This window comes from Lipophrys pholis, assembly GCF_963383615.2.
Source record: "Lipophrys pholis genome assembly, chromosome: 17".
Classification (NCBI taxonomy): domain Eukaryota; kingdom Metazoa; phylum Chordata; class Actinopteri; order Blenniiformes; family Blenniidae; genus Lipophrys; species Lipophrys pholis.
The window spans coordinates 23,428,467-23,452,430 of NC_137643.1; the positions used below are offsets into that span (position 1 = coordinate 23,428,467).

Below are 23,964 nucleotides of genomic sequence, written 5' to 3' on the forward strand. Positions count from 1 at the left end.
AGCATGGAGCTCTGACCACTACCTGTCCCTCCATGGTTCCTCGTGGACCTGAAGCATGGAGCTCTGACCACTACCTGTCCCTCCATGGTTCCTTGTGGACCTGAAGCATGGAGCTCTGACCACCACCTGTCCCTCCATGGTTCCTCGTGGACCTGAAGCATGGAGCTCTGACCACCACCTGTCCCTCCATGGTTCCTCGTGGACCTGAAGCATCTGGCTCTGACCACCACCTGTCCCTCCATGGTTCCTCGTGGACCTGAAGCATGGAGCTCTGACCACTACCTGTCCCTCCATGGTTCCTCGTGGACCTGAAGCATGGAGCTCTGACCACCACCTGTCCCTCCATGGTTCCTCGTGGACCTGAAGCATCTGGCTCTGACCACCACCTGTCCCTCCATGGTTCCTCGTGGACCTGAAGCATGGAGCTCTGACCACTACCTGTCCCTCCATGGTTCCTCGTGGACCTGAAGCATGGAGCTCTGACCACCACCTGTCCCTCCATGGTTCCTCGTGGACCTGAAGCATGGAGCTCTGACCACCACCTGTCCCTCCATGGTTCCTCGTGGACCTGAAGCATCTGGCTCTGACCACCACCTGTCCCTCCATGGTTCCTCGTGGACCTGAAGCATCTGGCTCTGACCACCACCTGTCCCTCCATGGTTCCTCGTGGACCTGAAGCATGGAGCTCTGACCACTACCTGTCCCTCCATGGTTCCTCGTGGACCTGAAGCATCTGGCTCTGACCACTACCTGTCCCTCCATGGTTCCTCGTGGACCTGAAGCATGGAGCTCTGACCACCACCTGTCCCTCCATGGTTCCTCGTGGACCTGAAGCATGGAGCTCTGACCACCACCTGTCCCTCCATGGTTCCTCATGGACCTGAAGCATGGAGCTCTGACCACCACCTGTCCCTCCATGGTTCCTCGTGGACCTGAAGCATGGAGCTCTGACCACCACCTGTCCCTCCATGGTTCCTCGTGGACCTGAAGCATCTGGCTCTGACCACTACCTGTCCCTCCATGGTTCCTCGTGGACCTGAAGCATCTGGCTCTGACCACCACCTGTCCCTCCATGGTTCCTCGTGGACCTGAAGCATCTGGATCTGACCACCACCTGTCCCTCCATGGTTCCTCGTGGACCTGAAGCATGGAGCTCTGACCACCACCTGTCCCTCCATGGTTCCTCGTGGACCTGAAGCATGGAGCTCTGACCACCACCTGTCCCTCCATGGTTCCTCCTGGACCTGAAGCATCTGGCTCTGACCACCACCTGTCCCTCCATGGTTCCTCGTGGACCTGAAGCATGGAGCTCTGACCACCACCTGTCCCTCCATGGTTCCTCATGGACCTGAAGCATGGAGCTCTGACCACCACCTGTCCCTCCATGGTTCCTCGTGGACCTGAAGCATCTGGCTCTGACCACCACCTGTCCCTCCATGGTTCCTCGTGGACCTGAAGCATGGAGCTCTGACCACCACCTGTCCCTCCATGGTTTCTCGTGGACCTGAAGCATGGAGCTCTGACCACTACCTGTCCCTCCATGGTTCCTCGTGGACCTGAAGCATGGAGCTCTGACCACTACCTGTCCCTCCACAGTATCTGATACTAGAAGCCTGCAGAAGCAAAGCAGGGTCAAGGTGAACATCTGGCATCATCATCATCATCATCATCATCATCACTTTCCCATATTATAATAGCAAACACATATCAGAATGTTAAAATATCATTTAAAAGTCTAGATCATGCCTCTAATAAATACATGAAATAATTTAGCAGACTAGATGAGGCTTTTTAATCACCACCATGTTCATGTACATCTTATGTTGTAGTTAGCAGTTAGCTCACTGAGCTATGTCTTTCCTTACCTTGATAGTTGTGGAATATATTCTTCACGGAAGAACTTATACCCCTTATCAAGTTGATTTGTCCGTGGATTCAGCCAACGAAACAAGGTGGCAAGTTCAGGAGCGTTGGTGAAAAAAAAAGGTCCATTTTTAATGAGACGAGCACAAACAGGAAGTGACCGAGCACCAGGTGACGCTACTTCCGGTCTATTCGCCCTGTAATGCAGGGACGTCAGGGAACTTCTAAACATTCCAATTCCTCAAAAAACCATTTGTGTTACTGTTGTAGGAGGTTATTGTGAAGCCTCTTTGTAATGCGAAACTGAAATTTATACACAATTTTTATTGTTACTTGATTACATATATATATATATATATATATATATATATATATATATGTATGTCATATATGTATTCAAATTTCCTATTGCATGAATGACAATGATGGTACATTACACACTGACTTGTTTTCACCTTATTTGGACATAATTCAATTATTTTGCCACTTCCTTCTGTCCAACATGTATTTCGGCTCCATTGGTTGTCATAAAGGCAATAAATGTGTTTATTTGTAAAGTCCCATGTTTTCCCTTCATCGTGGTTTGTGTGTTAAATAGCCGTTATTATGACGACAAAGAATGAGAGGTGCGAATCCTAACTGAACTTCACACCAGCTGTCAAGAACCAGATGGTTGGAAAGACTCAGTTTAGCTGTAATTTCTCTCATTGTAACGACGCTGGTAATTGTTTGTTTTTTTTGCCACTACCGGAAGTCAGCGCCTGTGTGCCATGGCGGCGCCGGCCAGTACCACTAAGTGCGCGGTCTAGTTTCTCTATAGGGCAGAGCGTTAGGACCACCGCAGCATCGCTTAAAGGGAAAGAATGTCCTACTTTCATGATCCAAAACAAAACTGTTACTGTGATGTTTTTACAATGATGAGCTGCATTGTCGGTCTGATCAAGAACAGGACCAGAACAGGATCAGAACAGAGACCAGAACAGAGACCAGAACAGAGACCAGAACAGGACCAGAACAGAGACCAGAATAGGACCAGAACAGAGACCAGAAAAGAGATCAGAACAGAGATCAGAACAGGACCAGAACAGAGACCAGAACAGAGATCAGAACAGGATCATAACAAGACCAGAACAGAGACCAGAACAGGACCAGAACAGAACTCAGAACAGGATCATAACAAGACCAAAACAGAGACCAGAACAGGACCAGACCAGGACCTGAACAGGACCAGAACAGAGAACAGAACAGGGCCAGAACAGGACCAGAACAGTGGTCAGAACAGGACCAGAAGCTCTCTGGTGTAAATAATGATGTTTCATCATGTTCATATTCAAGTATCAGCAAGCAGCAGAAGGTTACTACTCATATTTGTCCTTTAAAAAAGCGTTGGTACATCGATGCTCCATTTCCTCTGAAAAGCAGTAAAACTTCACACAGAACCGGAGGACGGTCATGTGGTGACAGGAAGACACAGAGCCGTCCAGGTCGTCCTACTTCAGTTTATTCTGAGAAAATCAGTTCCAAGTAAAAAATAAATTACATCCTGGATTTGTTCAAAGATGGAGCTGCTCTCCTCGTTCAGGCTGCACAGTAACTCAGATTATCAGCGCGTCCTCAGGGATTATCTGGCAGTTAATCCAACAACACATGACTCACGGTGACTTTAAAAAGTGAAAAGTTTCCGAACATCCTCCAGCTCGACACAAGATCAGCTCAAAGATGAGCCTTGGGAGAGAATGAGCGTTAGGAGCAATGAGCTTTAGGAGCATTGAGCATTAGGAGCATCGGGTGTTAGGAGCATCGAGATTTAGGAGCATTGAGCTTTAGGAGCATTGAGCATTAGCAGCATTGAGCTTTAGGAGCATCAGGTGTTAGGAGCATTGAGCGCTAGGAGCATCAAGCATTACAAGCATTGAGATTTAGGAGCATTGAGCATTAGGAGCATCGAGCTTTAGGAGCATCGAGCCTTAGGAGCATTCAGATTTAGGAGCATTGAGGGTGAGAAGGAACATTGAGCTTTAGGAGCATCAAGCTTTGGGGGCATTGAGTGTTAGGAGCATCGGGAACGAGCATTAGGAGCATCGAGTGTTCGGAGCATCAAGTGTTAGAAGCATCGAGCATTAAGAGCATTGAGCGTTAGCAGCATCGGTAAGAGCGTTATGAGCATCGAGAACAAGCGTTAGATGCATCGAGCGTTAAGCGCATCGAATGTTAGGAGCATCGAGCGTTAAAAGCATTGCGCTTTAAGAGCATTGGGCATTAAGAGCATCACAAACGAGATGCTAGAGTCACCAATACAAGAGAACAAAATGCTAATACTACAAAACGCAACATTTTTCCAAAAAAAAACTTGAAAAAAAAAAACGTAAAGTAAAGCTAACCTTTATTTAAAACTCAGACTAATGCTAATATTAGCTGCTATTGTCAGCTATGATAATAATGATAAAATATAGGACAGTTCTCTTTTGCATTCGCATTAAGTGAAGCTTTTTTCTCCACATTGATGCTAAAACTAACTGTAGCTTCAGCATTAGCAGAGCCACATCCAGCAGCTCCATTAAGGTTGCTGATGCTAATCGCAGTGACTCTGTGCACAGGCTAATGCTAATGCTCAGTGGGAGTTGCTCCATGTTGCTATCCGAGTTAGTTCAGATTAACAAGGCAGTAAACTGAGCTGTTTTCGCTAATGCTGAAGCTTAAAGGATCATGACCGCTGCAGATATCAAACTGACCTGATTAGCTTCGAGAGCACAATTAGCCTTAGAGTGTGAAGCTCATCTACAGCTTTAGCTCATCCTAAAGCTAAAGTAACAAACACCTCAGCTTTAGGCAGCACGACAGCCACCACTGCTAATGCACCAAAGCAAACAGGATGCAGGCTAACGCTACTTGTCTTTCAGAGGACTGAGTTAGTTCAGTCAGCGGTTTAACGTAATAGTTAAAGAGCGCTTTAGATGATGCTAACGCTGAAGCTAACGAACCTGTTTCTACAACAGTAATGAGCTCAACAACATTAACTCAGTTACTGTAATCAATAACTGAGTTACTAACTTACCGCAAGGGCAGTTAGTTTCTGCCCAAAACTTCAGTTACAAAACCGCAGCCCGATGTGTCCTGTAATACCGCTTCCTGCCACCAGATGCTGCAGTGAGTCGCGGCAGGTTCTCACTGCTGCCACCCAGCTGGTAAAACTCAAACTGGACATTTAAATAACAGATGCACTGGAAAGGAAATAAAGTGTCTTTCATACTGTAAACACTTAAGTTCCTCTTTTTAATGGTCTATAATCATTTTAAAGCGGCATTCTCAGCAGTTTAACACGGCAACAATAACTGCACATTAACAAAACGGTAAACGGTAAAATGTGTATGTGAGGTTATAAAAAGTGATAAAGAACAAAAACATGCTACACTTTACATAAATAACGGTGAGCAAGCTGGAACTGCAGAGATCAGATGATTTCAAAGAGAAAATAGGAGAGAAAGTTTCTCCCGCTTTGTGATGCCAGCATTAACAAAACCACTGTGGGGCGTTTCGGGACCAGCTGAAGTACTGGAGAGATCAGCGTTAGCGGTTCAGCTCTGCCGGATTCCTCGTGCGTCGCGGCTAAATAACTTTTCTGGTTCAAAAAAAACTCAACAGATATTTTACATCAGAAACACAAAAGTAATTTAAGTGGGAATGTAATCCAAGTAAAAATGTAACTGAGCTTCAGCATGCGTTTCAAGTAGCCGTAGCGGCACATCGTTTTGTACCAATGTGCTTTAATTCTACTTTCATATTACAAAATGTGTTTGATGGCGATTGTTCAGCTGATTGTTCAGCTGATCGTTCAGCTGATTGATCAGCTGATTGAGTTGTATTGAGGAGACACTGAGGCGGAGGTGAATCCAGACTCAGTTTCTGGTCTCGGGATGAGATCTGCTGGCGTTCACATATTTTGAATCATTTTACAAAGCGGACGTCTCTAAAGCCGTCACGCTGAAGATTAAAGCTCAAACTGTCCAGCTGGACGTGAAACATCACCGCTTCTTCACTAAATATCAACTTTACATCTGGAGGAACCAACATGTGCTTCTGCAAAAAAATATACAGATTCTGCAAATAAAGATTTTTTTTTTTTGCTTGTGTGGTGGTTGGGTTAGCACTGAGTGATGAGTTAACCCCCCCTCCCCCCCCTGAAGAAATCCTCTACATCAGGCACTGTTGATGAGTCCGGGGTGTCGGAACCAGTGATCAATCAATCAATCAATCAAATAATTGACTGATTGGGTGGATCGTCGTCCTCCGATCGGCTCTCATTGAGTCTTGGCTCCTCCCTCCAGCCGCCGGTCGGAGGCGTCCTGTCCCTCGTCCCCCGCGGCGGTGCTCCGGGAGCTGCGGTGGACGCCGGGGGACCTGAGCTCGTCGTCCAGCGCCGGGTCGTCGGGGGAAACGGGCCGCGGCGCCGGGTAGTTGGGCTGGTAGAAGCGGTACGGGTCGTCCTCTTCCGCCTCGCCGTAGTTCTGGAACACGTTGGGTGGCAGTTGGACTGCGGGGACACAGTGGTCGTCAGTGACATCATCGCCTCTCGCCAATCAGGAACGAGACCAGGCAACCAGCATGCTGGCAGTCACAGCCAAAACTAAGACCAGCACCACCCGCCACCGCGCGAAGCAAAGCTGTCCGTCCGCCGTGATCGAGTTGGCACGCCAGAGCAAGAGACTCAAGGACACAGTAAGGGAGCGTTGCCAAAGGTAACGTGCCGGGGTTACCACGGTTACCACGGTTACACCAAAAACAACACTGAAAGCGGTTAGCGGTTAGCGGTTAGCGGGAGTCAGATCCAGGTTCATGAAGGTTTTACCAGCAGACGTCAGAATCTGAAGCTTTCAAGAGCAACTGTGAAGATTAAAACTGAAATGACGTTTCCACTTTAAGAAAAAGATGAAAGGCCTCTTTAGTGAGCTTTACTGGGCCGTGACAGTCTGGATTAAGAAAGAGAATGAAGATGTATTCTGGAAAAGGAAGACGTGAGGAGACGACAGGGACTTTACATGTTTTACCACCTGTCCACTATCTGATTACAAATCTCACATTTTGTCTCCAAAATGCAAAAAACAGTAAAAATATTTATTTTCCCAAAACAAAATAATGAAAAAGCTGATTCGTGGTCATTGAATAGGAAAAAGGTGTTTGTTTGTTCATGATGGAAAATGACTGGATCTAAGGAAAGGTTCAGATTAAAACTCCACAGATATTCGAGTTGTTCAGACGTTCTGAACAGTAAAAAGAAACACAATGGCAAAGATGGGAGGACAGCAGGCTGCCCTGTACCACTGGGCCACTGCACCGTCAGGCCACTGCACCGTCAGGCCACTGCACCGTCAGGCCACTGCCTGACTTTTAACCCCGACAAACTTCGACAAAATATTGAATATCTGTGGAGTTTTAGTGTTTCCAGTGAGAAGAAAACCGTCAGAGGACCTTTAACTTCTCAACATCCAGAGTTCAGCTTCTTTCTCACTTCAGGTTCAGACACACTCATCCTTCATCCTTCATCCTTCATCCTTCACTCCTTCATCCAACCAGACTGATCCTCTTTTAATTCATTCACTGAGCTGATCCCTCTCTTCCCTCTTCTGAAGGTCCTTCTTCACCTGTTTGTTGTTTCAGGTTGGACCGTTTCCTTCATAGCAGCTCGTCCTCACATCTCTTCCAGAGCTCCTCTGACCCTCTGTGACCACTGACCCTCTGTGACTGACCCCCTGTGACCACTGACCCTCTGTGACCCCTGACCCTCTGTGACCACTGACCCCGTGACCCCTGACCCTCTGTGACCACTGATTCTTTGTGACCACTGACCCCCTCTGACCACTGACCCTCTGTGACCACTGAACCTCTGACCACTGACCCTCTGTGACCTGTGACCTCTGACCCAGCAGAAGACTGCAGGACTAAAGTGTGACTGAACTGTGGATGTTGACCAAGAGATTTCCATGCTGTCGTCTCCTTCAAACAGCTTTTCCTTCTGTTAGCTTTAACTAAACCTGTTAGCAGCATTAGCATAATTAGCAGTGTTAGCATCGTTAGTAGCATTCGCATCATTAGCATCAAACACTTGACAGTAGTCAAAAGACCTGAAGAACCAGGATTTATGACCAAACAGAGCACACTGTACTCGTCTGATCTTCTACTTCCTGCCGTTCTTCTCAGACCTCACATACCTCCAACGTTGTAGCCCACACAGGAGTTCTGGTCGCAGTAGCCTGGAGGTCCTGCCGGGCCCACTGGACCCGGTACTCCGGGCCGACCCGGAGATCCAGGGTTACCTGGACGACCTGAAGTACCCTGACTGCCAGGTCTGCCCTGTCCCGGAGCGCCTGCGGGAGGAAGAGGAGGAATCTGCTGAGATTGAGTATCAACTCTCCAGAACCTTCAAACCTCAAGAACCTTCAGAGCAGGTCAGTGTGTTCTCTGTGGTTTTGGACAAATTTCCTTCTCAACTTTTATCTCCAGGAGTTTGGACCTCCAGGAGTTTGGACCTCCAGGAGTTGAACAAGTCATTCTTACTATAATCTCAATCAGCTTGTGATATTTTCCAGCTTCATGAAATGAAACATTTTCTGAGGATAAATAATAAAATCCACTCTGACCTGAACGTTGTGAAGCTGAACTGAAGCATCATATCATCCAAACTGAAGTTCTTTTATTCCAATTTTTGTCGAATTTGGTAAAAGGAAAGTTGTCTAAAAATGAGCTTTTCTTTGATTTCACCTGTTGGTGCTGTTTGAACCACATTTTATCGTTTTATACCACTTAAGCAGTTTTTTTTTTTTTTTTAAGTTTTCTAAAAAAGATTCTAATTTCTTCTTGTGAATATTTGTTAAAGTTTGTTTGGTTTACTAACCAAAGTGTTTCTGATTGTGAAGCGGCAGTTTCCCTTCTGTCGCCCCCTGGTGGCTGATAATAACACCTTCATAGAGGAAGTAATTTCAGGTACTTCGCAGTTTTTAACGTGTTGATGTGATGGGTTGATAGGCGTTGTGATGGGTTGTGACGAGTTGTGACGGGTTGTGACGAGTTGATAGGTGTTGTGACGGGTTGTGACCCATCACAACCCATGTGTGACCGAGTTGGGATGACTTTTGAGGGGCTGAACGAGTTGTGACGAGTTGTGACGGGTTGTGACGGGCTGTGACGAGTTGTGACGAGTTGTGATGGGTTGTGACGAGTTGATAGGTGTTGTGACGGGTTGTGATAGGTTGTGACGAGTTGTGACGGGTTGTGATGAGTTGATAGGTGTTGTGACGGGTTGTGACGGGTTGTGACGAGTTGTGATGGGTTGTGACGAGTTGATAGGTGTTGTGACGGGTTGTGACCCATCACAACCCATGTGTGACCGAGTTGGGATGACTTTTGAGGGGCTGAACGAGTTGTGACGAGTTGTGACGGGCTGTGACGAGTTGTGATGGGTTGTGACGAGTTGATAGGTGTTGTGACGGGTTGTGACGGGTTGTGATAGGTTGTGACGAGTTGTGACGGGTTGTGACGAGTTGATAGGTGTTGTGACGGGTTGTGACGGGTTGTGACGAGTTGTGACGGGTTGTGACGAGTTGATAGGTGTTGTGACGGGTTGTGACGGGTTGTGACGAGTTGTGACGGGTTGTGACGAGTTGATAGGTGTTGTGATGGGTTGTGACGAGTTGTGACGGGTTGTGACGAGTTGATAGGTGTTGTGACCACCCGTCACAACCCGTGTGTGACCGAGTTGGGATGACTTTTGAGGGGCTGAACGAGTTGTGATCAGATGAATAAGGTATGACGAGTTGTGACGAGCTGAACGGGTCGTGACGACGTGGTCCGGGGGGTTCCCCCGGTTCCCTCAGTAAGTCCGGTGCATTGGACTCACCAGGGGGTCCTTGAGGGCCTCGAGGGCCCTGGACTCCGACTCCCTGAGATCCCTTCTCCCCCTTCTCTCCTGGTTGACCTGGAAGGAAACAAAGCTGAAGATCACAGAGGACTCACTGCTCCGCCTGCTGGTGAAGAATCACAAGACTGCTGAGAGCATCCAAAAACATTTAAGAGACTTGAGACTTCAGGTTTCAGTCGAAGCTTCTGAAGTTTTGATATAAACTGAAGTGATAAAGGGATAAATAGGGAACGTGAGTTGGGTTAGACCGTCTGAAGATGAAACTGAACGTATCATCCAGTCATCATTAGATTGATGTTTCACATAGGAGAGCACGTCGGCACACATTCCCCCTTTCATAGACGTGGGAAATAAACCGCACTCCAACCGCTGGTGCAGTCGGTGTGAAGGAGTGAATTCTTCACCTCTGTCTCCTGGCTGTCCATTCTGTGCATTCTGTCCGGGGAAGCCGGGTCGGCCCGGCGGACCCTGCTCTCCCTGCGGGCCCTGGCTGCCTGGGCGGCCCGGCTCCCCGGGGGGACCCGGCACCGTGCGGATGGACACGGGGGGGCTGGGTACGTGGTTCAGGAGGGAGTTGTAGCGCGCCATGTGGCCTGAAACCAGAATGACCAGAACCGTTAAACCAATATCCAGAGTTTATCTGCTTCTGCACATGGAGTTTAATACACTCCTTCTCGCAGAAGTAAATCAGTGAAATGTGAAAGTCTGACAACTTGTAAAAACTTCTAAAGAAGAAGAGAGTATCATCAGCATAAAGCTGGAACAGTTGTGGTCTTCATACAGAACCCTGAGTCACACCGCCCGGTGGTGAAAACTGTTTAATTCACTCACTCTGGATTAGCTGCTCACAGACCTGACGGGCGATGGCCTGGACCGACGCCGTGGACTGAAGATCTCCCTGAACACACACACACACACACACACACACACACACACACACACACACACACACACACACACACACACACACACACACACACACACACACACACACACACACAGTTTAACTCAGTTGTTTCAAAGGTTTGACCTGGTTCTGTTTCCTGCGTGACGTCTGGTGTGAAGCCTGTTAGCTAACAGGCAATGATGAGCTCATCATTGTGTCTCTTTATCGCACGGACGGTTAGCTTTAGCATTAGCCCGAGATGTTATGATGCGACAACTCATGAGGCTGTTACTTATTACTTGACCTGGAAGAGCAAAGCTGCTGTCCTGCTAATTTTAGGATTAGCATTAGCACTGTCGGTGCCCGTCGCTCCAGTAACAAGCAGCTCCGTTCCTCTTTAAAATCTCGTCATGTCTGAACCTTCTACTTCATATGAAGTGACTCACCCGTTCTCCTCTCTCTCCTTTACCTCCAGTAACACCCTGAAACACAATGAGAGACCCATCAGTCTGGTTCAGCAGCTGCCACCCCCCCCCCCCCCCCCCCCAGTACCACCAGGGGGCACTGCTGTCCCTTCAGGGACCACCGGCGGGCAGACAGAGCTGCCGTCCCTCCCGAGAACACTAGGGGGCACTACAGTCCACCTTAGGACCACAAGGGAGCACCGCAGTCCCTGCCAGGATCACCAGGGGAGCACTGCAGTCCACCTCATGATCCCCAGGGAGGACTGCCATCCCTTCCGGGACCACTAAGGGGCAGACAAAGCTGCCAGCCCTTCCGAGATCTCGGGAGGGGGGGGGGCGACGACACACTCTCGGAATCATTGGCTGTGTGTTTGTGTGTATGGGAGACTTACCGGGGGGCCCAGTTCTCCTTGTTTGCCTGGAGAGCCGGTGTTTCCTGGGGCTCCGGGGGCTCCCGGGCTCCCCTGGAGATGGAAGACACGAGTCAGAGTCACGAGACTGAGATTAAATCCCTTTGTTACTGTTCGATAAGTTAGCATTAGCATCAGAGCGACATTAGCTAGAGGAGGAAGATGCTCTATAATCTGGATAATCTACAACCATGCAGACAGCTCTTAGAAAGAGCATGCTAATGTTAATCCCAGCTACTGTGTACAGAAGCTAATGCTAATGCTGCTTCCAGTGTGGACTGAGTTCCTTAAGATCAACATCAAATACTCACGATAGTTCCTGGAGGCCCCTGCCTGCCTGCAGGGCCGTCTTTACCTGGAAGTCCCTGTGAAGGGAAACAAAAGAGAGTGGGATCACGTACCAACGCAACACAACAACATGGAGAAATGTTTAAACCTCAAGACGGATGAGCTCTGAAAGACAAGATCATGTCATGTGACGTCATGTAATCATGTGATCTAACGTCATGTAATCATGTGATCTAACGTCATGTAATCATGTGATCTAACGTCACGCCATGTAATGAAGCAACGTAACATGTCTTATGAAGTGTTCGTGGCATCAGCAGCTGTCTGTAGAGGCAGTACTAACTGTAATCTTTATAGTACCAGTAACTGCAATCTGCAGAGTAAGTGTAATCCTTGGAGTAAAAGTAAGTGTATTCCTTAGAGTAACAGGAAGAGTACTCACTCTCTGTCCTGGAGGTCCTTCTCTCCCCGTTGCCCCGGCTCGACCAAGAACTCCCTGAAACACACAAATCATTGCAGCTCAGAGCCCGAGGCCCATCATCATCATCATCATCATCATCATCATCATCACCATCATCATCATCATCTCCATCACATTTCTCCATCACCATGACTTCCTGTTGTATCACCACAGAGGTGTTGATCTTCTCACCTGAGCTCCTTGTTGTCCAACTTCTCCTTTCTGCCCTCGTTCTCCAGGACCGCCCTGCAGGGAACCATATGTCAGAACCAGAACCAGAGTCCATCTTTGTGTGTGTGTGTGTGTGTGTGTGTGTGTGTGTGTGTGTGTGTGTGTGTGTGGTACCGGCAGTCCAATGATGGAGCGTCCGCTGGGCCCCTGCGGTCCCGTCGGTCCTTGAGGACCCGGCACTCCACTGTCACCAACTGGACCTGTTGGACCCTGAACCAGAACCAGAAAAAGAACCCGGTCAGTCGAGGTGGTGGTGGGGGGGGGATGGGGGGGGGGGGGGGGCATTCAAGGTCAGGAGCCTCATTTATAAAGGTTACTGAAGCACAAAACAGGTCCTGAAAGATACGTACGTCACTTCCCACGCAGAGTTTGTGATCTAAAAAAATAAACTTTGCAGGAGAATGTGCGTACCGGTACGCAAACTTTGAACCTGGCGCACATTTTGGAGACGGGAACCTGCAGCGCTTATTGTGAGGTGGAGAATTGAAGCCAGATTAAGCTCAAATGTTTAATATCTTCAAATATCAGACTTTAGATCCACATAATCATAAACAGCCGAGCTGCAGTGGGATAGATGTTTCTTTAGTGGAACGTTACTACTGAATCAGCAGCTCCATGTTCATATGTCAAACTTCCATCTTCAAGTGATCCAGAGTGCTGGATAGAACCGATTGATTATTAATTATGACAAAGTGAGTAACAATCAGTCTAATTTCAGAGTAAAACACATAAATAGTGCAGTGACAGCCGGGAGTAAAGCTGCAGTGTGGAGGCGCTGTACTGCCGTGCGCTCTGGACGCTCTGCTGTGGAGTGCAGCGGTGGTGGAGGCAGACGACCTCCTCCTCCACCCTCCACCTCCACCTCTCCAGTGACTGAGGATAAAACACAAAGTCCACTGAGCCTTTTTACAGTCCCTGTTCAAATACTGAATTCATATTATTTAATAAAACTATTGAAGTAACAGATAAAACTTTATCGCTCTGCTGTGTCTCCACCTGAATGTCTCCTTCCCTCTCCGACACTCTGACACACGCTGGCGTCACAACTATGGGGCTGTTTTGGTGTCCAGCAGTGAGCTCTGGTGCTGCGCCCCATGATGTCACTCTCCTCCATGATGTCACTCTCCTCTGACCTCCACCTTCACATCAGATTCTTCTTCTCCACCTCTCCAGTCACTGATCTCTCTGAGACTCTCGCACTATTTCCAGCGGTTTCTTTTATTCGCGATTCCACTACTGTAACACCAAATAATCTCATTTTCCTGACCTCCACCTCTTTATGACTATTCCTCTCTCCGTAAAATTCCTTTTCTTTTCTTCGTCTTTTCTGTCAGGATTTAGCATCAAATGCCGGCGATCAACACGCTGATTGAGATGCAAAAATATTGACGAGGCACTTTTCATTGACCATTTATGGTAGAAAGTGGGCGTGTTGAGGAGGGACATGAGCTGCACAACCTTCCAGGTGGACTGGGATCTATAAAAGGAAAGTGCGTGCAGATGTGCGTACACATGGTTTTACCGATCCCAATTTTTGGGGGCGCACGCCATTTTCAGCTTTTAGGCGCACGGACATTTTTAGTAGGAATCCTACACAATGTTTTAGAAATGAGGTCCCTGATCACTCAAACTGATCATCTGGTCCAACAGCCCTGGTTCAGCACCTCGACCTGCTGTTTCCATGGCAACCACGTTGATCAAATCCAAAAACCGCAAATGTACGAGCGTCCAATCACAGAGCAGATCCAAGGTCACATGTTCACACGAACACACTTGTTAGCTGTTTAATGCTTCCTTGTCTCACACACGCACGCACGCACGCACGCACGCACGCACGCACGCACACACACACACACACACACACACACACACACACACACACACACACACACACACACACACACACACACGCACACGAGGTGAACACTACAAACTTCCTGTGTTTGTGAAAACAACAGTTTGGTTGTAACACTTTCACTTCCTGTGTAAGAGAGGAGGTACTCGAGACCTGCCCTGAGCGGCAGCAGAGGTGGCATGCTGACAGTGGCGCGCTGACATCGTCGTGCAGCTGCTTCATTCACCAATATGTCCAACGTGTTTTACTCGGGCCGGGAGGAGAAGGAGGTGGACATCTACCAGACCGTCGGCGACGTGGATCCACCGCCACGGCGAGGTCAGTCAGCGTTAGGGGGCGTGGTCACCAGCTTTCCCAGTTTCCACGGAGACGGAGCGTTTTCAAAAAGTTTAATTCTCAGTGGCTCCAAGCTCCGTTGTCGTGGAAACGGACTCAAAATATTCTGAAAGTTTTGTGTCTTTAAGTGAAAACGTTCGACTAAAGGTTCCTGAGTGATGGCGTGACTGAGTGACATGAACCTGCAGGAACTCTCCATGACGTAGGAGGAACCAGGAAAAGCTTGCTGTGTATGGGAGCGCTCGTCCTCCTGCTGCTGGCGGGGGTCGCCATGGTTACTACATACAGTAAGACACACACACACACACACACACACACACACACACACACACACACACACACACACACACACACACACACACACACACACACACACACACACACACACACACACGGCTCCACAAGCAGGACGAGTTGTTCAGAAAACCCTCATCACTGAACCACAACTAGTCTGAACCCCCATCCTGAACAATCTCCGTCGCTCAGTAGCATTAGCATGCAGCATTAGCATGTAGCATTAGCATGTGTTAGCCAGATATCTGGAGGTAGCAGTGTAGATGTAGCATGCTAACAATAAATGTGTGAAGTTCCTGCAGAGTTTAAACAACCTCACTGATTGGTTCGTTTCTCTCGTCTCACCAGGTGTTTTTGTCACTTTGGAGAAAAATTGGTTTCAGAAGGAAAACGAAGATCTGAACTTCCGTTTCAATCAGCTTCAGGACTCGTTGACCGGTCAGAGCCGCTTCCTGCTGCCCTGCTTTTAGTGCTGTGGAATAATCCAATGTCAGTGTCGGAGTGTTGGTGTGCCAGCATCAGTGTTGGAGTGTCAGTGTTGGTGTGTCAGTGTTAATGTGTCAGTGTCGGTGTCAATGTGTCAGTGTCAGTGTCAATGTGTCAGTGTTGATGTGTCAGTGTCAGTGTGTCAGTGTTAATGTGTCAGTGTCAGTGTGGGTGGGTCAGTGTTAATGTGTCAGTGTCGGTGTGTCAGTGTTAATGTGTCGGTGTCAATGTGTCAGTGTTGATGTGTCAGTGTCAGTGTGTCAGTGTTAATGTGTCAGTGTCAGTGTCGGTGTGTCAGTGTCAGTGTGGGTGTGTCAGTGTCAATGTGTCAGTGTTAATGTGTCAGTGTCAGTGTGGGTGGGTCAGTGTTAATGTGTCAGTGTCGGTGTGTCAGTGTGGGTGTGTCAGTCTCAATGTGTCAGTGTTAATGTGTCAGTGTCAGTGTGGGTGGGTCAGTGTTAATGTGTCAGTGTCGGTGTGTCAGTGTTAATGTGTCAGTGTGTCAGTGTGGGTGTGTCAGTCTCAATGTGTCAGTGTTAATGTGTCAGTGTCAGTGTGGGTGGGTCAGTGTTAATGTGTCAGTGTCGGTGTGTCAGTGTTAATGTGTCAGTGTCAGTGTCGGTGTGTCAGTGTCAGTGTTAATGTGTCAGTGTCAGTGTCAATGTGTCAGTGTCAGTGTCGGTGTGTCAGTGTCAGTGTTAATGTGTCAGTGTCAGTGTCAATGTGTCAGTGTTAATGTGTCAGTGTCAGTGTCGGTGTGTCAGTGTCAGTGTTAATGTGTCAGTGTCAATGTGTCAGTGTCAGTGTCGGTGTGTCAGTGTCAGTGTTAATGTGTCAGTGTTAATGTGTCAGTGTGAGTGTCAATGTGTCAGTGTTAATGTGTCAGTGTCAGTGTCAATGTGTCAGTGTTAATGTGTCAGTGTCAGTGTCGGTGTGTCAGTGTTAATGTGTCAGTGTGGGTGTCGGTGTGTCAGTGTCAGTGTGGGTGGGTCACTTCAGCTCAGAGGAGATGGATGATGAGACAGACGATAAAGGGACTCAGGTGTTTGCAGCTTTTCTAGAAGAATCAAGAGCAAAAGCCTTAAATCCTTTTCCAACAATAAAACTGGAATTTACTTATTGTTTACTGGATAATGCTGTTCTGGTGACCCTGTTTGACCCTGAAGCAGGGCGGCAGTGTCCTGCTGGGTGGAGTGGTTTGGGGTGCAGCTGTTACTTGAAGGTGAACAAGAGTCTCAGCTGGTCGGAGGCAAGGAAACGTTGTCGAGAGCGAGGAGCAGATCTGGTGGTTGTCCACAGCCAGCAGGAGCAGGTGAGGTCCATCTGTCCGTCAATCTGTCCCTCCCTCCGCCCGTCTGGTTCAGAACACAGACGCAGCTGAAGATTCATTCTTCTTCGTTGGTGTGTTTGTTCTGCTCATAAGCTCTTGGGTTTCTGTGGGTCGACTGAGCCAAAAAAGATTGTCCGAAAAAATACGACCATGAAGTGTGTTCACCTGAAGGTGCAGATGGTTCGTCAGTAAACCAGGACCAAGTCCTGGAAGTGTTGATGCTTGTTTCTACAGCGCTAATAAAGATCTGACCAAAGCTCTTTGTTGAGCAGAACCTGGTCTGGCAGCTGAGCGGGACCGGATGGTCCTGGATCGGCCTGAGGAACAAGCACCGATACAACAACACGTGGACTTGGGTGGACGGATCAGCGACGACACAAACGTGAGTTAGTATGAAAGTGAAACAGTGGATGAGGAGTATCTGACAGGTTCTGTCTATCAGGTTTTGGACGGCTGAAGAGCCCCAGGTCTTTCCCCTGACACATGCAGCCTGCTGTGACGACCAGGGCCTGTGGAGGAAAACCTTCTTCAGCACCGAACTGAGCGCCATCTGTGAGATGCAGAGTTCTGGTGTTGTGAAGTCGGACGTGTGAGAGAAGTCAGCTTCAAGAATTAGTTCTACTTTCAGGACTTGGATGGAGAATCGAAACTCTGAACAGCCGAGTGTTTTACATATTAAACCTGAAACTCCTTCATGGATCCACAATGCCGGCATGACCACCAACCAACCCACCGCTACACAACCACCAACCAAACCACCGCTACACAACCATCAACCAACCCACCTCTACACAACCATCAACCAACCCACCTCTACACAACCATCAACCAACCCACCTCTACACAACCATCAACCAACCCACCGCTACACAACCATCAACCAACGCACCTCTACACAACCATCAACCAACCCACCTCTGCACAACCATCAACCATCCCACCTCTACACAACCATCAACCAACCCACCTCTACACAACCATCAACCATCCCACCTCTACACAACCATCAACCATCCCACCTCTACACAACCATCAACCAACCTCTACACAACCATCAACCAACCCACCGCTACACAACCATCAACCATCCCACCTCTACACAACCATCAACCAACCTCTACACAACCATCAACCAACCTCTACACAACCATCAACCCACCGCTACACAACCATCAACCATCCCACCTCTACACAACCATCAACCATCCCACCTCTACACAACCATCAACCAACCTCTACACAACCATCAACCAACCCACCGCTACACAGACCTGTTCAAGAAACGACTCCATCAAAAAGCTTTTTAGTTTCCTTTAAGAAAAGGAGCCGTTGAGTCCGAGAGGGGAAAGAACACTGTTGTTCCGAAAGAGAAACAGAAGTAAGCGTCTTTCTGTTATAGTAAACAACATAATGATCCAATGTTCACCTGTCGAGTCCCGATTAGCATTAGCTCTCTCTCTGGCTCACCGAGCAAACCATTAGCTCTAGCATTAGCTCTCTCTCTGGCTCACCGAGCTCACCGTTAGCTTTAGCATTAGCTCTCTCTCTGGCTCACCGAGCAAACCATTAGCTCTAGCATTAGCTCTCTCTCTGGCTCACCGAGCTCACCGTTAGCTTTAGCATTAGCTCTCTCTCTGGCTCACCGAGCTCACCGTTAGCTTTAGCATTAGCTCTCTCTCTGGCTCACCGAGCTCACCGTTAGCTCTAGCATTAGCTCTCTCGCTGGCTCACCGAGCTCACCGTTAGCTTTAGCATTAGCTCTCTCTCTGGCTCACCGAGCTCACCGTAAGCTTTAGCATTAGCTCTCTCTCTTGCTCTCTCTGGCTCACCGTTAGCTTTTTTTTAGCATTGTATTGTATATAATAACCAAACAAAGACTTTTCCTTGTTTTCTATAATAAACTCATTTTGTTTGTTGTTTGTTAGAAGGTGTTGTGAGGATTTGATTGTAGCATCACATCATCATCAACTCTTCACCGTCTTTTACACATCTTAGAGGAAACCAGCAGTTGGACATTAGCGCTTCAGAATCTCCAAACCACGAGTCCGTTACAGACTCTGGAACTTGGAACCTCAGACAGTTCTTCTTCGGAGTTCACACAGGAAGAACTGCGTGTCGAGAACCTTCTCAAACAGGAGTCACCTTCAACACTCAAAGAGCCATTTGGACACATTTCTCACAGAAACATAACACACTGGGAGTCGCACAAAACCCCCCCACCGTCGCTATAAATTGGAGATCGGGGTTATTAGAACCATGAGTGTGAGTGGTGTGGCTTTCAGTGTCATTTAGTTGTGTAATTCACTATTATTTAGCGTTAAGTGAATAACTGCCGCTCTCTGTGGCTGTGAGCATGAAGCATCGTTCTTCTACACGTCTGTTCATTGGTAGTGAGCATCGTCTCTCTCAACAAGTCGACAATATTAAAATATCTCATCTGTCGTAAACACTCCCGTTATTGTTCACATACGGCGCTTTGCACACACTGGTTGTTTAGTTGACTGGGTTTATTGAAACGTCGGCGCTCCACAGCACCGCGGTCTACTGACGAGGTTCAGACGCTCCTCTCAGTAACAGGAGAGGAGGAGATCTAGCGGGAGATGGACGCTGCAGCCCGGAGTGAGAACGTTTTCCGCCGTCTCACCGATACAGGAAGCTCACGGCTTCGGATGACCGTAGAGCTGCAGCTGTAGTGAGCTGCGGTTGCAACTTCTACGTTCTTCGCACCACTATTGTTGCGTAATGACTTTACATCCCCGCGTTGTTCACAACCCCGTCTACATTTCACCGCACTGTCTGTAGTGGGACCGTGGATCACAGTTGGTTCCGGTGCGCTTTGCCTTACCGTACCGTACCGACCGGCTCCCCCCTTCCGGGATGAGCTGCAGTGGGATCGAGGCTCAAGGAGCCGCAGCAGAGGGACCAAAGAGCCGCATGCGGCTCCCGAGCCTTGGGTTGCCGACCCCTGATCTAGAACCTTCAGGAAGCTTCTGAAGGCGGACATGTGTGAAAGGTCCACAACATATCAGACTTTTAAAATTGTGAAGAATTGTAGAATTTGTAAAGCTCCAGCTTTTGTCAGATTTCCAGAATGAGTGAAGGTTCTACAATCAGTTGTCTTTATATCAAAGCTCTAGAACGTGACCCTCATGGAGAAATTGAGTTCCAGCGCTTGTTCTACAGTGAGTGAACATTCTCGTACATGGAAGAGTCTTCTGATACACCAACACTTTACAACGCGACAGCTCAAGAACCGATGTAGCAAATTCTAGAACAATGAGGATCCAGATTGTTTGTCACGGTCCTACAAAGTTCCGGAAAGACCCAGAACCTGCACGCCACAGTGGAAGTGTTCGAATCCCGAGCAGCAAGTGAAGAAAACCCAAAGTGAAGAGTAACAACAAGCGGGACGACCTCTGTGATCTCGACTGTGACCTCAGAACAGAAAGGAGAACCACTCACCACGGGACCGGGTTCTCCACGATCGCCTCGGGAGCCTCTGATTCCTGGACCCCCCTGTCACACACGCACACACACACACACACACACACACACACACACACACACACACACACACACACACACACACACACACACACACACACACACACACACACACACACACACACACACACACACACACACACACACACACACACACACACACACACACGATTAGATCAATCAGGCTGATGGAACATCATTATTACTGTGTGTGTGTGTGTGTGTGTGTGTGTGTGTGTGTGTGTGTGTGTGTGTGTGTGTGTGTGTGTGTGTGTGTGTGTGTGTGTGCGCGCGCGCTCACTGGAGTTCCAGCTGGTCCTGGAGGTCCTTTACTGTCCTGGGTGCAGGTGCAGGCTTTGGGCAGAGCGGGACAGTCCACCTCCTTCCTCTGATAGACAACAACAAACAACATGAGGACACAGCATGAACACAGAGAGCTTCACAATGTTTCTCTGAGGTTTTTAGGCAGATTTTCAGGAAGCAAGTTTCTGAAAGTACAAGGAGATGCTGAAGGACAGAATGAATAGATGATGGATGTAATGATGAGAGATGGATAATGGATGGCTGAATGTTGGATGAATGATTGATAATACTGTTGCAGGTCGTTAACTGTTAACTAATAATAAGCTTCTGTTTTTGTAAGAGTTGCCTCAAAGTTAAGTAGAGAGTCAATACGTGTCAATAATATTGATCAGAAGACAGAAGAAGATGAACTGGTCGACTTAAATCTCATAAATCAGCAGGTCACATGACTAACGACTCGCCTCCGTGAGCTTCACAGCGAACTCTGATGTTCAGCTGATCAAAGGCCTTGGGAGTGTTTCAGACAGCAGACGTCTACTGAGCGTCTCCGCCGAGCTGCCGGCGTGTTGAGCTGAACAGCCAGGAGGTAAAGAAGCTTGTAGAAGAACAAACTCACCAGACCGGGAAGTTCACAGCATTTATCTCGGTCGGCCCAGGAAGTGCTGCAGACGATGTCGAAGAGCTGGAGCTGGAACTGTGAGGAACAGAGTCATCAACACTGTGTGTGTGTGTGTGTGTGTGTGTGTGTGTGTGTGTGTGTGTGTGTGTGTGTGTGTGTGTGTGTGTGTGTGTGTGTGTGTGTGTGTGTGTACTGACGGGAGCAGAGTTGTCCTTGTTGTCTCGGGACCGGACCATCCGTCCCAGGACCTCCACTCCGTCTGTCGTGATGTTTCCGGCGGCGTTGATCTTTTTCTCGGCCACCATCTTGCAGTCCACCAGGATTCTGGCGTTGGTCTTACTGATGGCGATGTGGAGCTGCGTGAGGAACACAATCAACGGGTCAACCAACACGCTGTCATGAAACACCGTCACCATGGAGGACTGAGACACTGTTCAGGATCTCCAGGACCTCATGGGGGACGAAACACAGACTCATTGAAGACCAAGGACTCCTCTTTGTTTGTTTTTGTTTTTCATCCTTTCTCTCCTCCCTCTCTTGGTGGAGAGTCGCCCCCTTCAGGTGTTTGTCTGTACTGCGCCTGCCTCCACCTGTAGCCGACTTCCACCTCCAACCTCCACCTCCAACTGGTTGTTTCTCTCCTCAGTCTTTTCCACCATCACAATGTTACTGAGACTAAAGTGACGCTGCTATTTACACACACACACACACACACACACACACACACACACACACACACACACACACACACACACACACACACACACACACACACACACACACACAGGAAGCACTCAAGAGGTTTTTTTTTAGTCAGTGTAAATATATTTCTATTCCTCATTTGTCCAAAGTGCAAATTAAAGTGTTCGTGTTTCTAAGTCTGGGCTGAAAATGTAAAACATTGACCCGCATGTACTGGAGAGCAGCAGCTGGAAACTGGAGGTGTAACTTCCTGCCGTGGTTCCGGACGGAGCAGAAACCTCCACATTGCTGTTTTACTGGACAGAAACAGTTTTAGAGCTTTTACAGCTTGTGGAACGGGGCAGGACAGAAACAGCTTCTTATTTTTAGGTGTGAATCACTTTTACTGCTCAGTCTCCTCACAAGGTCAGTCCAGATTACAGACTTGTCATGTGGTGCAGCGGAACATTGGGGTCAGTCGTCTTTAGGGTGGAAGCACGAGGAGCCTTTCTGTCTGTACGTCAACACGCTGCAACAAGCGTCTCAAACCAGATTCTGTGTGGACAGGAAACACCACGCTTCCCGTATCACAGTCAGTCGTCATGGAAACATGGTGTCGTCAGGCTTTGCTGTCATGGAAACACCGCACTCCACATATCATACCCAGTCGTCACGGAAACGTGATGTCACCAGGCTCCGTCATCATGGAAACATGAGGCTTCCTGTATCGTCCAGCTTCGGTCGTCATGGAAACGTGACAACTCCTGTGTCCAACACGGTGATTCACTGTGAATCTCTGCGTGACGTCACATAGCAGAGCAACTGACCTTATGGAAGTTTCCGTAGAAGAGCTTCTTGATCTCCGGCCCTTCGAAGGTCACAGTCTGAAACTCTCCTTTATAGTCGTTGTTGAAGAAGGTCAACGTTTTCCCTCCGTCTGGACAGAACAGAGAAACAATGTAGCAGAAATTGATTCTCTACTAACAAACAATCTGATTGTTACCGAAGGTACGGGTCGCCTTTCCGCTCATTCCAAACCACAGTGCCGCGTCACCTCACTCCAAGTTCTGCTTGTGTGTCAACCGACGTCAGCAGATTTTCTAACAGAACCATTCGACACCACAAGGTGGCGCCTTCAGGTCCAACCTCATAGTGACTGACGCTCGTGGACACATTGAAACCAAACCACTGAGAAGTGAAACATGTACAGGAGAATCTCTGTAGAGTAGAGTAGAGTAGAGTAGAGTAGAGTAGTGTAACCTATAGTAGTGTAAAGTGGAGTAAGGGTAATAGGGTGGTATAGAGTAGCGTAGAGCAGAATAGTGAATGTATCGAAGGGGTAAACTCTATAAACCGCTGACTGTGGCTTTCACAGGCCCGACGTTCAGTCTTGCTAAAAACACTTCAACACGTGCTCAGAGGAAGATAGGGTTTTGAACCTGCAACATTTCAATGACGAGACAACAACTGAACCACCCGAGCTCACGCAGGGACATGGAACATTGTGATATCAGAGTGTTACAACAGTTTGTTCTAATGCTGAAGCTCAGTATTCAGGACGAAGGCCGACAGCATTCACCTTTTTACCGACTGGGAAACTTCCCAGTTCACAGCATGAACACAAAGTTATACAAAACATTCCTTAAACACGATGAGATTGGTGGTTGCCATGCAAGGTGTTCAACCTCCACTGACAGCAGCTCGCGCTTCAGCAGTGCGGTCAGGTCCAGATGGGAATCGAACCGCTGACCTGCGATCGAGCGACCAGCCTCCATTTGAACTTTATTGACTGGGTGATTCCGGACTGAAGCAGCAACTCACTGTCCAGAATGACTCCCACCAGCGGCTCGTTCTTCTGGTTGAGGATCTCCCACAGGGCGAACGGCTCCTCAGGCGTGTCGGGCAGCAGCCTGAACAGCAGCGTCACGCTGTAGTCGGAGGGAAGCCCCTCCGGGTGGAGGAACCTGAACAAACAGCCACAGAGGACGCCGTCACGTCGGATGCCAGGTAAGACAACCTGACGGTGGTGGAGCGTCCAGCCC

At 48.4% G+C, this 23,964-nt stretch overlaps 2 protein-coding genes across 3 annotated transcripts in view; one reads left to right on the forward strand and one right to left on the reverse strand.

Annotated features, from left to right (window-relative positions):
• Window positions 1–3,347: 3,347 nt before the first annotated feature.
• The window catches only part of col14a1b (collagen, type XIV, alpha 1b), an 80,671-nt gene continuing 60,054 nt past the window's right edge, over window positions 3,348–23,964 (reverse strand). The window contains 17 exon segments of the mRNA XM_080484456.1: window positions 3,348–6,394; window positions 8,070–8,225; window positions 9,755–9,832; window positions 10,180–10,368; window positions 10,607–10,673; window positions 11,108–11,143; window positions 11,518–11,589; window positions 11,847–11,900; window positions 12,266–12,319; window positions 12,476–12,529; window positions 12,629–12,724; window positions 20,278–20,331; window positions 20,621–20,707; window positions 21,239–21,316; window positions 21,439–21,597; window positions 22,750–22,859; window positions 23,744–23,886. Coding sequence (XP_080340582.1) covers window positions 6,162–6,394; window positions 8,070–8,225; window positions 9,755–9,832; window positions 10,180–10,368; window positions 10,607–10,673; window positions 11,108–11,143; window positions 11,518–11,589; window positions 11,847–11,900; window positions 12,266–12,319; window positions 12,476–12,529; window positions 12,629–12,724; window positions 20,278–20,331; window positions 20,621–20,707; window positions 21,239–21,316; window positions 21,439–21,597; window positions 22,750–22,859; window positions 23,744–23,886 — 1,720 coding nt within the window. The 3' untranslated portion in view covers window positions 3,348–6,161.
• LOC308122577 (CD209 antigen-like protein A) lies at window positions 14,498–18,738 on the forward strand. Of its 2 annotated transcripts, none has more exons than XM_080484457.1 (6): window positions 14,498–14,687; window positions 14,894–14,992; window positions 15,348–15,437; window positions 16,652–16,797; window positions 17,088–17,197; window positions 17,258–18,738. In XM_080484457.1, the coding sequence occupies exons 1-6, from the start codon at window positions 14,600–14,602 to the stop codon at window positions 17,406–17,408; spliced, it is 684 nt and encodes a 227-aa protein (XP_080340583.1). In that variant the 5' UTR covers window positions 14,498–14,599; the 3' UTR covers window positions 17,409–18,738. The 2 variants fall into 2 exon arrangements, with proteins under 2 accessions (XP_080340583.1, XP_080340584.1); XM_080484458.1 differs by having other exon boundaries at window positions 14,511–14,687; window positions 14,853–14,992; window positions 16,655–16,797.